Source organism: Mustelus asterias, chromosome 3 (assembly GCF_964213995.1).
Source record: "Mustelus asterias chromosome 3, sMusAst1.hap1.1, whole genome shotgun sequence".
Classification (NCBI taxonomy): Eukaryota; Metazoa; Chordata; class Chondrichthyes; order Carcharhiniformes; family Triakidae; genus Mustelus; species Mustelus asterias.
Window position 1 is genome coordinate 6,446,789 of NC_135803.1, and position 14,044 is coordinate 6,460,832.

General features: G+C 42.0%; 1 protein-coding gene across 1 annotated transcript in view; it reads left to right on the forward strand.

Annotated features, from left to right (window-relative positions):
- Nucleotides 1-13,746, forward strand: part of LOC144485739 (IgGFc-binding protein-like) — an 80,261-nt gene extending 66,515 nt beyond the window's left edge. The window contains exons 36-39 of the mRNA XM_078203848.1: nucleotides 583-782; nucleotides 3,642-3,780; nucleotides 8,252-8,395; nucleotides 13,424-13,746. Of these exons, the coding sequence (XP_078059974.1) occupies nucleotides 583-782; nucleotides 3,642-3,780; nucleotides 8,252-8,395; nucleotides 13,424-13,476 (536 nt within the window). The 3' untranslated portion in view covers nucleotides 13,477-13,746. The remainder of the gene's footprint in view (nucleotides 1-582; nucleotides 783-3,641; nucleotides 3,781-8,251; nucleotides 8,396-13,423) is intronic.
- The last annotated feature ends 298 nt before the right edge of the window (nucleotides 13,747-14,044 follow it).

The window sequence follows — 14,044 nt, forward strand, 5'->3', positions numbered from 1 at the left end:
GTTTATTACAGAATTCAAAGTAAAGCCACTATTGTGATTACATACACTAGTCCCTGTCTGGAACTACAGGTTAACAGGCCCTGTCCTGGGCCTGCCTTATAAATGGTTCACGTAATACAGGTCGCATGGTAGCACAGTGGTTAGCACTGCTGCTTCACAGCGCCAGGTTAGCACTGCTGTTTCACAGCGCCAGGGACCCAGGTTCGATTCCTGGCTTGGGTCACTGGCTGTGTTGAATTTGCACGTCCTCCCCGTGTCTGTATGGGATTTCTCCGGGTGCTCCGGTTTCCTCCCACATTCTGAAAGATGTGCTGGTTAGGTGCATGGACCCGAACAGGCGCCAGACTGTGGCGACTAGGGAAATTTCACAGTAACTTCATTGCAGTGTTAATGTAAGCCTTACTTATGACTAATAAATAAACTTATGAGTTCCAGCTCGGCAGGCCACTGCCTGTTTCCAGGAGAACTCATACTCAATGGGCCCCACAGGGAGATGAATCAGTGATTCCCCATGGACTTCGTGGGGGTTATTACATGTGTCTTCTAGCTTTCAATGAACATTTGCTTTATTATAATCCACAGCGATGGCCTGTCCAGCAAACAGCCAATACAGTACGCAGATGTCAGCTTGCCCTGCTTCCTGCGGTAACTTTGCTGCCCCATCAGAATGTGAAGCACCCACTATGGAGGGCTGTGAGTGTCTCCCAGGCTTTGTACTGAGTGACTTCCAGTGTATTCCCTACAAAGACTGTGGATGCACCTATCGAAACAAGTATTATGAGGTAAAATTAATACTGACATTGTCACAGCATATGTATTGCATTTGTTAGTGTGCACTGGATGATCCCAGTTGACCGCAGTAATTTAGGAATCAATGGAGGGTTAAGGTTTTTCACTCCATGTTTTAAGTTATTGCTGGTTTTGTTATTCTCATGAAACTGTTGCCCCATTACGTGTATCCATGTGAAGGGGACAAATTTTGTCTCGCATTCATTTCAAGCAGTTCTAAACTTTCAGAAATCAGTTCTTGAGATTGTAAAGATTTTATCAAGTAGAATAGAGGTGCAGAGTAGAATATTTCTGCTTTGTAACTGTGGCTGACACCCTGCGATTTTCAATGGCACCAAAAAGACAATACAATTCACATAAAGTTGCTGTGGATTGACTGGACAGTTAGATAAACAGGGAACAGCTCCTGTCCAAAGAAATGTACAACGTTCATCACATTGTCCAGACAGAATGTCAGTAAATATGAACAAACTGTACAGCATTAATTTGCTTTAATATACTGCCGCACTTTGCTCTCTTTGCCTCCCAACTTTCTCATTGAACCAATCTGAATAAACAATTTAACTGATGCTCTTGAGAATAGGAAGACTTGGGAAAAAACTGATGTTTTCCTGTTGAAAAGAGAAGGCTGAAAAGTGGATGGATTAAGATTATGGAGGGTTTTGGCAGAGGTTGATCCAATTAGATTTTTCTGCTAGTGCAAAATTCCAGTCAGTTCTTGGTCCTTCTCTGCCAGGATGCCTGGACAGGGGCCAGGCAATAAGACAGAATGTGGTTCAGCTAGGATTGTGTTCTGTGGAAAAGACTCCACAAAATTCCTATGTGAAAGTGGGTGAATATTCTGACCCATGCCCTACTCCAGTATGATGTGGAGATGCCGGCGTTGGACTGGGGTAAACACAGTAAGAAGTTTAACAACACCAGGTTAAAGTCCAACAGGTTTATTTGGTAGCAAAAGCCACACAAGCTTTCGAGGCTCGAAGCCCCTTCTTCAGGTGAGTGGGAATTCTGTTCACAAGCAGAACTTATAAAGACACAGACTCAATTTACATGAATAATGGTTGGAATGCGAATACTTACAACTAATCCAGTCTTTAAGAAACAAAACAATGGGAGTGGAGAGAGCATCAAGACAGGCTAAAAAGATGTGTATTGTCTCCAGACAAGACTGGCTGTCTTGTCTGGAGACAATACGCATCTTTTTAGCCTGTCTTGATGCTCTCTCCACTCCCATTGTTTTGTTTCTTAAAGACTGGATTAGTTGTAAGTATTCGCATTCCAACCATTATTCATGTAAATTGAGTCTGTGTCTTTATAAGTTCTGCTTGTGAACAGAATTCCCACTCACCTGAAGAAGGGGCTTAGAGCCTCGAAAGCTTGTGTGGCTTTTGCTACCAAATAAACCTGTTGGACTTTAACCTGGTGTTGTTAAACTTCTTACTGTGTCTACTCCAGTATATCAAGGGAGCATGTCTGACCAAGTACTCAGCAAGCACTTTTAAGTTTGAGAGCTGACTTGAATCTTATTGAAGCCCAACAAAAGGCCCTGGAACTTCTGCAGCCCACAGTAATCAATGCCAGAGAGGATCAATTTCCTGGAACAAAAGTTTCAATAGCCCCATTAGGAGCAATAATTCCAGCCTTGGGTGACTGTCTGTGTGGAGTCTGCACATTCTCCCTGTGTCTGCGTAGGTTTCCTCCCACACTCCAAAGATGTGCAGGTTAGGTTGATTGGCCACGCTAAATTGCCCCTTAGTGTCAGGGGGAGTTGTAGGGTAGATAAGTGGGGTTACGGGAATAGGGCCTGGGTGGGATTGTGGTCGGTGCAGACTCGGTGGGCTGAATGGTCTCCTTCAGCACTGTAGGATTCTATGATTCTATGGATTCGTGACCACATGAAAAAAATACACTTTAGAAAGGCCCTTTCCGTGTCTCCTTGCCAACCTCAGAACCACTTTTGTTTCTTTATTCTTTCATGGGATGTGTATGTTACCAGCAAGATCAGCATTTGTTGCTCATCTCTGATTGCCCTTGAACTGAGGGCAGTTAAGATATTGCTGTGCAACTGGAGTCACATGTAGGCCAGACCGGGTAAGGCCGGTCATCATTACTGAGACTAGCTTTATGTTCCAGATTTATGAATAGAATTTAAATTCATCCCAACTGCCGTGGTGGGATTCGAACCAGTGACCCCAGGGCATTAACCTGGGCCTCTGGATTGCTAGCATATTGACAATTCCAGTACCAACATGACCTGACTCACTTAGCTACTGGTATATTGGAACAAGCAATGCTTATGTGCCCAATAGGCATGGGTCATTTGAACCCAGCATGCAAACAATGCCAGCCCATCATTTGGTACCACCATCAGGAAGCTCAGAGGCCATTCTTCTGTATTTCTGCCAGCATGGCAACTTGGTCCGAATTGCAAGCCCAAGGGGTCAAATTAAGGATAAAAAAGGAAAATGGGAACTTCAGGGCACATTTTTCCATAAAGAGCTGATAAATAATTGTAAAACGCTACTAACAAGACTAATGGAACAAAAATAAATGGCAGAGTCAAAAGGAACTAAACAAGTTATTGGCCAGAATTTTATGCCCCGCATGTCATGGGAATCGGAGCAGACGAGGGTGAGACAATGGGAAGGTCCATTGACCTCAGGCGGGATTTTACGGTTTCGGGACGAGCAAGGCCGAAAAATCCCGCCCATTATCTTTAAATAGTCCTCAATGTTACTGGGTTTAGAAATATGTCTCAGAGATCTTGGGGAGAAAGACTAAGTGGTCTATTTGTGTCTAAAGATTGTTACTGTTCTTGGTATAAATCTAATTTCTCTGCTCTTTGCTGGTAGGTTGGGGAAAAATTTATGACTGAAGATTGTTCTGAGACTTGTGTGTGCATCAGTACGGCAACAGTTAATTGTACAAGAACGCTATGTGCACCCAACACAACCTGTACCACTGCTCATCTCATCAGAGGATGCTACCGATGTAAGCATATACTTTGTCCATTTAATGTACATCAACTATACTCAGGGTAGCTTTTAACTTTCAGCATTGACCGGGTAACTGACAGTAAAGGATCATCCACTCAAAAGTTGGATAAATGGGAACAAATGGCTGATCCACTATCACCAGTTTATAGCCCAGTGGTGAAAGTAACAATTACCTGTCTCAGTCCCTTCTTCCACAGGGGTGATTCTGCGTCAATGACACTCAGAAGGAATGTATAGCCAAAGTCAATTGAATTTCCGAGAATGGAAAACCATCCAACAGCAATTTTTATTTTAAATGTAGAATATTATTCCTTGGGGACACATGGGTGGGATATTCCAGCCGCGTGTGCTCGAAGACCAGAAATTCCCGCCTGAGATCAATGGATCTTTAAATGGTCCACCAAATTTTCTGTCCCGCCCACTATGTTTCCAGTGGTGGGCGGAACGGGAAAATTCCACTCATTATTTCCTGGGCTCATTTGCGGCCAGAGAGCCTGAGGACAAAATCAAGCCTATTCTCCTTTCCATCACAAATGCCACCTACTTCCATACCCACACCACTACCTGCCTCCACCATTACCTGTATCCATCTGCTGTGGAAATGTTCAACTGTGTCCATGTAATTTCCAATCCTCTTGTTCCCTAGTCCGTCGGGCTGCTGCTTGTACCCTAGCCCAGACCAAGCCCCATCACCCAGTTCCAGCTGCTGACCACCCCAGTTCTCAGTTCCATGGTTACTGTTAGCATGGACGAATTCAGAAATCACTCCATGCTCAAAGTCCTGATCTGGTTTTCAAAGTAGCTTTATTTAACACCGGTGGAGAGAAAGCTTCTGGTCTAATCCCAATGCTTCCCCGAAGACTCAGTGTAAAGGTTTCAACATTTATACCTTTATTGGAAGATGCATTCAGATAGTACATTCACACAGTTCAATTTAGCTGGATGTTACCCAGACGAAGATAATCACTATTGTATTGTTTCTTAAATTGCAAAGACATCGAAACCCATTTCCAGATAATAACCTGATAACGTCTTCATTCATGAAACCAGCCAGAGACATTGAAATACATTGACACCAGTGGGGTGTCTTGCTGGGTGAGCCCTTGTTCTTTACTATTCCTGATTGGTGTCTGATTTCTGGCAATTATCAGGATCTTATCTTGTTGGTGCGTCTTTGTGTATGTGCTAATGTCTTTAAGCTGGTGGGCTCACTCAGACTACATACATAATGTACAGGCAGGACATTCTGCGGTGTTAGCTTTTAAGCTGTAGGATCTTTAACCTTGTCCTGATTTGTCACAAAATGGATGCTGAGTCCCATCTTATGTATCCTAGCTGGGCGGGGGCGGGGCGGAGGGGGGGGAAGCGGTAAGCTATTTGTTCTCCACAACAGTTACCATATCATCAACTAATGCTCATCTCTGGCTCAGTTTCAGCATCTTTCAAAACTGCTGTCATGATCCCCAATTCTAAAAAAAACTCTCCTCCCTCTTCCCTCTCCAGATACTGCTTCAACTTCAACCTCCACTCTAATACGTTACCATCTTCCACATTTCTTCCATTCTTCACTGTCCAGCTGAGTCCCTACTTGTTATCAAGCATCCTATGGGCAGCACGGTGGCACAGTGGTTAGCATTGCTGTTTCACAGCGCCAGGGACCCGGTTCGATTCTCAGCTTGGGTCACTGTCTGCGTGGAGTTTGCACGTTCTCTCTGTGTCTGCGTGGGTTTCCTCCTACATTCTGATAGACATGCTGGTTAGGTGCATTGACCTGAACAGGTGCCGACGTGTGGCGACTAGAGGAATTTCACAGTAACTTCATTGTAGTGTTAATGTAAGCCTTGTGACTAATAAACAAACTTTACTTTACTTTTATAAAACATACTGACTTATCTCCTTGCACATCATTTGCAGAATTGAAATGTAAGTTTTCATTACTGAAACCAAGTATCTGGGCATCTCTTTCCTCCCATTCCCTCACCAGTTACATTGCAATAGTCACATTATTACCTTCTCTAAGAAATGACTGGTTTCGTTGTTTCCAAGGAATCAGATAAGTTTGTTTTAAGAAGAGGTTCCTGCCCTCCGGTTTTGGCAAATGCTGCCCTCTCAGTTCGGAGTGCCTCTAATAGGAGGTGTGGGTGGAAAATTACAGGTTGTATGACCATGGTTTCCCATAAGGCGCTTTCTTCCAGTGTCACTCCTAACTTGATCACTCCAAGAGCTCACTGAAAGTGTAATAATGCATTTTTAAGGTCTGCTTTCTGTGAGCTAAGAGCAGTCCCCATTGTGACAACTCACGCTGTATTGCTGACTTTCAAGTACATCAGATGCGAATAATCCCATGGTCACAGCTGGTTCATGGTGCTTAACTAGATCCTGCTGGATTAGGCTGCATTAAACTATTGGAAATCTGTGAATTATCCACTAGTATTCGAATTGAAATTTTCCAAGGTTTTAACTCCACAGGCACTTTTGTGAGCCTTTTGTCCTTCTGTTACCAAGCACAGCATGTTATTACGACATCTAATTTACTGAGACAGGAATCTGGATGGAGGGGGTGGAAGGAGAAAAACTCATCCAAGGCTGAAACAGTCTCAGGCAAACATTTCCATCTCATGTTTCCCTCTCCTCTAGGAAATAACAGAGAAAAACTAAGGCTTGAATTTTTAGGCTGGCGGGGTTTCCTTTCCTGCCATCCAAAGAGTCGGCGGGGAACATATCCCCATTGACTCAGGGTGCCCCCACAGTCATTTCACCCTCTAACAGCTGTAGGAGGGACTTCTGCTTTTAATTCGGGGAAGTCATCTGATCGGCCAGCTCTCCAGTCCCTGCAGTGACAAGAACCGCAATGGGCTAAAGAGGAACATCAGGAAGGTATCTGGGTGGCACGGTGGAACAGTTAGCACTGCTACCTGAGCCCACGGTTTGATTCCAGCCTCGGGTCACCGCCTGTGTGGAGTTTGCACGTTCTCCCGTGGGTTTACTCTGGGTGCTCTGATTTCCTCCCACAGTCCACAGGTGTATAGGTTAGGTGGATTGGCCATGCCAGATGTGTAGGTTAGGTGGATTGGCCATGCCAGATGTGTAGGTTAGGTGGATTGGCAATGCTAAATTGCCCCTTAGTGTCAGGGGAATTAGCAGGGTGAATGCATTGGATTATGGGGCTAAAGCCTGGTTGGGATTGTTGTTGGTGCAGGCTCGATGGGTTGAATGGCCTCCTTCTGCACTGTAGGGATTCTAAGGGAGGAATGTCAGAGAGGTTATGCACAAAAAGACACTATTTATACACGATTCAATTTTTTTTTCAAAAATATACTTTATTCATAAAAAAAACTCTCAAATAAACCATTGCAAAATGACATATCCAAAAATTACAAACAGTGCAAAAAGAAAAGTCATTTTTACAGTACTATACGATGCTTATTTACACGACATTACATTCATTACATTTCATTACTTGAAACTATATACATACATCAGATTTTACTGTGTGCTGTTGTTTTTCAGATTAGCACACAGTTACGCAGGCCGAGGGTATTCTACAGTTACCGGGCCCTCGGTCTGCCTCGGTTGAAAGGCTTTACACAGTGGCCTTTCTCCATTGTGCCTTTGCGGCGGCTGCCCCAAGCTTGAGCGCGTCCTTCAGCACGTAGTCCTGGACCTTGGAATGTGCCAGTCTGCAACACTCGGTCAAGGACAATTCTTTCAACTGGAAGATACACGATTCAATTATTTCGCAGCATCCAAACATTCTAGGCAGCAATGTGGAAGATTATAAAAACCCTGACTAGTGGCATAATACCCCCAGATCAAGCCCTTGTTTAGTGAGCCTACTTGCTAGACATAAAAAAACTGGGCTAAAAGTTAGCTTTTGCCTTTAGCAGCAAAAAGATTCATCCCAGTAATTTAGTGGATTTCAGTAGTTCCATAAAGAAGCATGGGTAAAAAAATGGGGTGTATACCAGCCTGCTTGAAGCTGGAGAAGTACCAGACAAGAGAAGATAATCACACATTCACAGCAAATCCAGATAGGAAGCTCAGTCACCTTGCTCACTTGTCACACCTACAGAACCTCAACCAGTAATATACATCCATCCATCATCAGCAGTGCTAACTTGCAAGTTCCACTTTGCTAACCCACTCAATCATTTGACGAAGTACTGTTTTAACAGAGTGCAGCCTAACTGAACCTAAAAAGTATAATGGAGGGAAAATCGTGTGAGCTAAATCTCCTATGTATGTTCTTATCAGCTGAAGCTTCTTACTCAGAATGTGAACTTTCAAATATTATCCTGATAATGTTAATGTATGTTTATGCTTCTTAAAAAAAGTCAGTTATTAGAACCTTTAGCTGTATGGTGCCCTTTGAAACAGCAATTGATAGACTGTTGTTAAGAGAGAAGGAACAACATATAAATAAGCTTTATGTGAGATTTTAATGCTCATGATTTCTGTTCTTGTAGCTGGCCCCTGTCTCAATAATCCATGTGAGAATGGAGGCATTTGTCAAGAGGCAACTAATGAAGCAGATGGTTCTCAGAACGTTCACTGCCATTGCCCAATAACCCATGAAGGCTCGCACTGTGAGAAAGAAAAGTCGCAAGATGGTAAGACTTGCACATAAAGCAGAGCTACAGAGACTGGTTTAAGAATGGATAAAAAATTATAGAAGAGTTACAGCACAAAGGAGGTCATTCAGCCTGTTATGTCTGTGTCGGCTCTCTGCAAGAGCAACACAGATAATTCCACTCCCTTGCCCTTTCCCACAGCCCAGCAGTTGTTTCCTCTTCAAATAATTATCCAAATCCTTTCAGAATACCATGGGTGAACCACACCCCGGGCATTCTCTCTTCCATCTTCTTCCATCGGAAAGAAGATACAAATGTCTGAGAACATGTTCCAACCGACTCAAGAACAGCTTCTTCCCTGCTGCCATCAGCCTTTTGAATGGACCTATCATATATTAAGCTGATCTTTCTCTTCACCCTATCTGTAATTGCAACACTATATTCTGCACCCTCTCCTTTCCTTCTCCCCTATGTACTCCATGAACAGTATATTTTGTCAGTATAATGTGTAAGAGACAATACTTTTCACTGTATCCCAATACATGTGACAATAATAAATCAAATCAAATCAAAACGTCTACCACACTGAGACAGTACATTCCAGATGTTTACCACTTGTGATTATGGAGCAGACTAGTATACCACCAGAGTAGAATTGAAATTGCTACTGACTAAATTAATAACTAAGGCATGAATTGGAAATACATAATGCCCATAAGCTTTTTGCATTTCAAAATAACTAGCGTCAGCTTGGCTCAGTTGGTGGTACTTTTATTCCTTAATCAGAAGATCATGGTTCACACCAGTGTTTGAGCCAATTCGGTGTGAGTCAGATGAAATACACTCCAAATGTGCTCTGCTTGGCATGACCTGAACCCACCAGTATTTGCTTGATCCATGGCAGGGATGGAAATGGAAGGGTGTCATCTGCTTGGCCTTCCAGATGTCCAAAAACAGCAACCAGAAGGCCTCTGCATATTATATCCATCCTGCTAATCCTGTGAAAGGAAGAAAACTTCCTTGCACCCAAACTTCTCAGATCCTTTAGTCTGACTGCGCTTATCACAAGATGTAAAATGGCAAGCAGAGTCTTGGGAAGAATTCCTGCTTCATGAGTGCTGTCTTACTATGCTTGTATTTGCACTGCCTTGGGAAAACCCCTGAGAGTACCCAGGCAAAGCAAGGGAGCTGAAGATCTGACATCACCCGGAGTTTCCATCTTTATCCCCAAGAGAAATAAGCATTTTGAAGGCAGGAGGAAAAGGGAAATCATCCCTGCAATCACAGGATGTCCCAAAGCAGTTTACAGCCTCTTTTTGAAGTGTAGTCACTGTTGCACTGTAGGAAATTCTCCACCCAATATGCAAACAGAAATTAAGCCCTGACAACCAGCAATGTAATACATGACCAAATCATCTGACTTTTATGATGTTTATGGAGGTTTGGACAGTATACCAGGGACAACTGCTCTTCTTCACAATACTGGCTTGAGACCTGGAGAGGGCAGACAGAGCCTTGGTATAACATTTCATCCAAAAGACAGCACCTCCAATAGTGCGGTGCTCCCATAGTACTGCCAGATTTTGTGCTTTAATTCTGGAGTGGGACTTGAACCCACAAACTTTTGAGTATTGCTAACAACTGAGCCATGGTTGACACCATTATAATACGGGTGCCTCAGTCAATACTTTATCGTCAGATGTTCTGTCTTTTGGATAAAACTTTATATCAAGGTCATGTCTGCTGTTCCATTGGCTCAGGTTCATAAACGATCCCTTGGAACCTTCAATTGAGAACAGTGGGTTCTCTCCATTCATTTCCATCAACAACAGATTCATTGTCATTAATTCAATTTGATATTTAGGGTCAAATTGCTGCTGTTTTTGTACACACAATAACTCTACTTCAAAAGCATTTCTTTGCATAGGATATTGTTGGATAAATAAAGGTTCTTCCTTTTTACTTGCATAGCTTGTAGTCTAATAGTTGTGATTTTTTGAGCAAATGGCAACATTAAAAAGTCACCATATCTCCTGAATCCCACTGTAATTAAATGCTTTCTCAAAGCTATTTGAATACAATGAATCTTTGGTAAAAACCCAGTGCATGAACCTAATTATTAGTATATAACCTCACAGACTTGTGCAACTATACCTTCATTCTTATTTGAATAGTGTGGATAAATGTACAGGAATACAGTCTGTATTCAAAAAATATACTCACAGCTTGAGACTATGCTGACCATCAAATACCAATTTATACTAATCCCATTTACCAGCACTTGGTCTATAGCCTGCTATGCCTTGGCCTTGTGGCACGTAATGTTTGTAGGGTTATGGGAAAATGGAGTTGCTGTTGCAGACAGCTGACACAGACTTAATTGGCTGAATAGCTACAGTCTTTGCTGTAACCACTCTGTGATTCTATTTTCATTTACAAGTTGTCAGAACTCAGGCAAGTGTTGTTCACAATATTGGTGTTGTAATGTTTTTAATGTGGGTTGGTTATTTTTAGTGGATTGTTTCTTTTCTCTTATACAGATAATGCAATGAGAATTTTTGTTATTACCATCAAAGTTTCAATAGGGATAATCATTATTATTGTAACAGTAGTTTCACTGATCTATTTGGCATGCTGCTTCAGATATGTGTTTCAAGGACACATTCGCAATGACTAGCAATACTGCTTTCATTATATCTTCTGTCCTGACTCACACTGGTTAATGGTTGCTCTCCAAAGTCTTGCCAAGTAGCTGTTCCATATGAAAGACCCTGGATTGTGGGTTAACAATCTCTCTTACTTTGGGTGCCCCAGCTGAGCCTGGTCTGTCCCTGACTGACATTTACCTACTGAGCACTTTGGCAGCTCAGTAGGTAAATAATAACCAGGAGCAGGAACGTTTGTTCACCTTCTACTCCTTTAACCCAAGGAATGCTTCTACTATGTCTAAATTCCCATCTGTCAGCTCCATTGGGACAATGGTTCAATTAACCCAAGGATGGTGAGGCTAATTGTAGAAATTCTACTGTTGGTCCTTTGAGATCAACTCAACTAGTCGAACGTCCTGACCTGTGTAGCTCAGCATTCATTGACTTAACCAGCTGAACCATAGGAGGAGTCCTTAACCTCTCGAAGGCCACATATTGGTGAGAAATATCACATGCCATCATTACCCCATTAGGATTTGTTGCAATTGCAACAACTCACCTTTTCTTCTTGCTATGTGTGCAGAAAGCTTAAAGTTAGCACATCTCTCGATTTTGCTTTCTGACTGATGGAGTGAGCTGGTATTAATATAACTTGAAAACAGATGGGAAGAAGAAGGGTGGGGGGTGTTGCTGTATCTATTAATTTGCCCTATAATCACAGGCATGATCTTGTTCTCAACATTTATTACAAAATGTGAATGTGAGTATTTCCCTGTGCACTGTGTGTACGGAACTAATAAAACCTCTTCTAAAGGAGGGTTTTGCGATTTGATTAACTATCCTGCATTGAGAAAATCATCTCACTTCATCTTTACTGTAAACCAGAGCTGTGATCTCAGGAGTTAATTATTTGCTCCCTGCAGAGGCAAATTAAATTATTTAAGTTAATTGCTAAGGGCTTCCAACAAGAAACATCCCTACACAGAGCAGGAGCTGCTGGGCCTTCAGTTTTTAACGATTATTATTATTCACTGGGCTCTGTGTAAACCTCACACTGAAAACATTAGTGGTATTTACAGGCTGTTTATATCAGTGTGCAGTGGAACTCAAGGCCATTTTGTGCTGCCTGAAAGATCAACACAAAATGTTCCTTTCAGACGTTGAATGACTGGTGTTGCAGCATAAGGGGTTTTTTATTTCAGCTTTTCAACATAGTTTTTTTTTAAAATTACTTCATTCTGATTTGACATTTCCAGTTTGAGTACTAGTCCATCACAAAGGTAAAACCATGTAACAGATTTTACCAGCTCTGAGATGAGCTATGAATTATTAGCTTTTACAGTTCACTTACTTAACCCAAATCCCCTGTTCAGGCAGATTTTCAGTGTAGAGAACAAAATGTATTTTCAACACAGGAGGAGACAACAAAATCATTGATCTGTGTATAAAGAATGGGCTTCCTGTCTTGCTTCACACTACACAGAGAAACTTCTCCTATGAGATAAGGTAGGTTTTCCCGTTACTATTACCGACTTACCATTAGGAGTACATTTTCACTATCCTATAGTGGTGAACAAAAATTATGAATTTAGAAGAAGGAATTTTTTTTATCCTAAGGATGAGACAATTCCGGAGTGAATAAAGAGAGAACACTGAAGCACAGGGAATTCAAGTTTCTGGAGAGATCAGGGGGTGAAAGTGATGATGCACAGGGAGGTAGGTTGATTTATCATAGAATCATAGTAAGAGGCCATTTGGCCTGTTGTGTCTGTTCTGGCTCTTTATGTCAAAGTTATTTGATACAATAGACCAGAGCAGGATTGAATTTCTGTGAGGCATCATCCATAAATCCATAACTTGGTGTTCGCACTATTTTTGGAGGTTTCTATGACTCCCCTGTTGCCATTATAGTCAAGATGTGGAATTGCCGGCGTTGGACTGGGGTGAACACAGTAAGAAGTCTCACAACACCAGGTTAAAGTCCAACAGGTTTATTTGGTAGCAAATACCATAAGCTTTCAGAGCACTGCTCCTTCGTCAGATGGAGTACATCTGACGAAGGAGCAGTGCTTCGAAAGCTTATGGTATTTGCTACCAAATAAACCTGTTGGACTTTAACCTGGTGTTGTGCCATTATCGTGGGACAGCTTTGACATCAATTCATCCTCAAGTCTGAAAAGAGGCCTGAGGACACCGCTTTCCCTGATCCTCACTGCAATCATTCTGGTCACCAGTGTAATGAAATCAAGTGGTCTTGTGTTTCACTGGCTATCGGATACCCAGGCTATGGGAGCTGGTGTGAGGAGAGCATTATCACGGCAGTTTTGAGTTTATAGTGCCGAATGGCCTATTTCCATTTCTAAAAATGTTCAAGTTCTTAATGTGTCAAGTTTCTGAAATCATTTATTTTGTTCCTCAGGAAATGGAGTTCTGGAACCTGTCAGTGCAGAAGAGTTGACAAGATCTGTTTAGCAAGATCCCCACCTTTCATATTGCAAAGGATGGTGAACAAGCATCTTTCTGTCTTCATTGGTGACAAGATCTGCTCAAAGCCATACAGCAGTTTTCTACATTTGTTGCACTGACTCTCTAGTTAAATATGAATATACTAATTGTTTGTGACCTTCTGAAATTCCAAATTCATGAGGCGTTATGACTAAAGTCTTTGTCCATTGCATACCTTCTTTAAAATTTTTGAAATACAATTTCCACCTAATTTCAAAACAAATTAAAATATGATTGAAAATTAATCTGTTTTGTAAGGTACATTTCATCCTTCCTGCATCCTCACACACACCAATGCTAATTCACTCTTTCACAGGATTTCAAAAATAAACAAGTAATTCTGACTGAAGAGATTTACAAATTGCCGCATATCTGACAGGATGCCACGGAAGGGAAACCTCCCATCCATACAACATTTACCATTACAGCAGAAAATACTAAAGCACTTCACAGTTTTACTCTTGATATGTCGGCACTGTTGTAATATAGACAAACATGGCAAGCAATCTGTACACAACAAAATCCCACAAAAAGT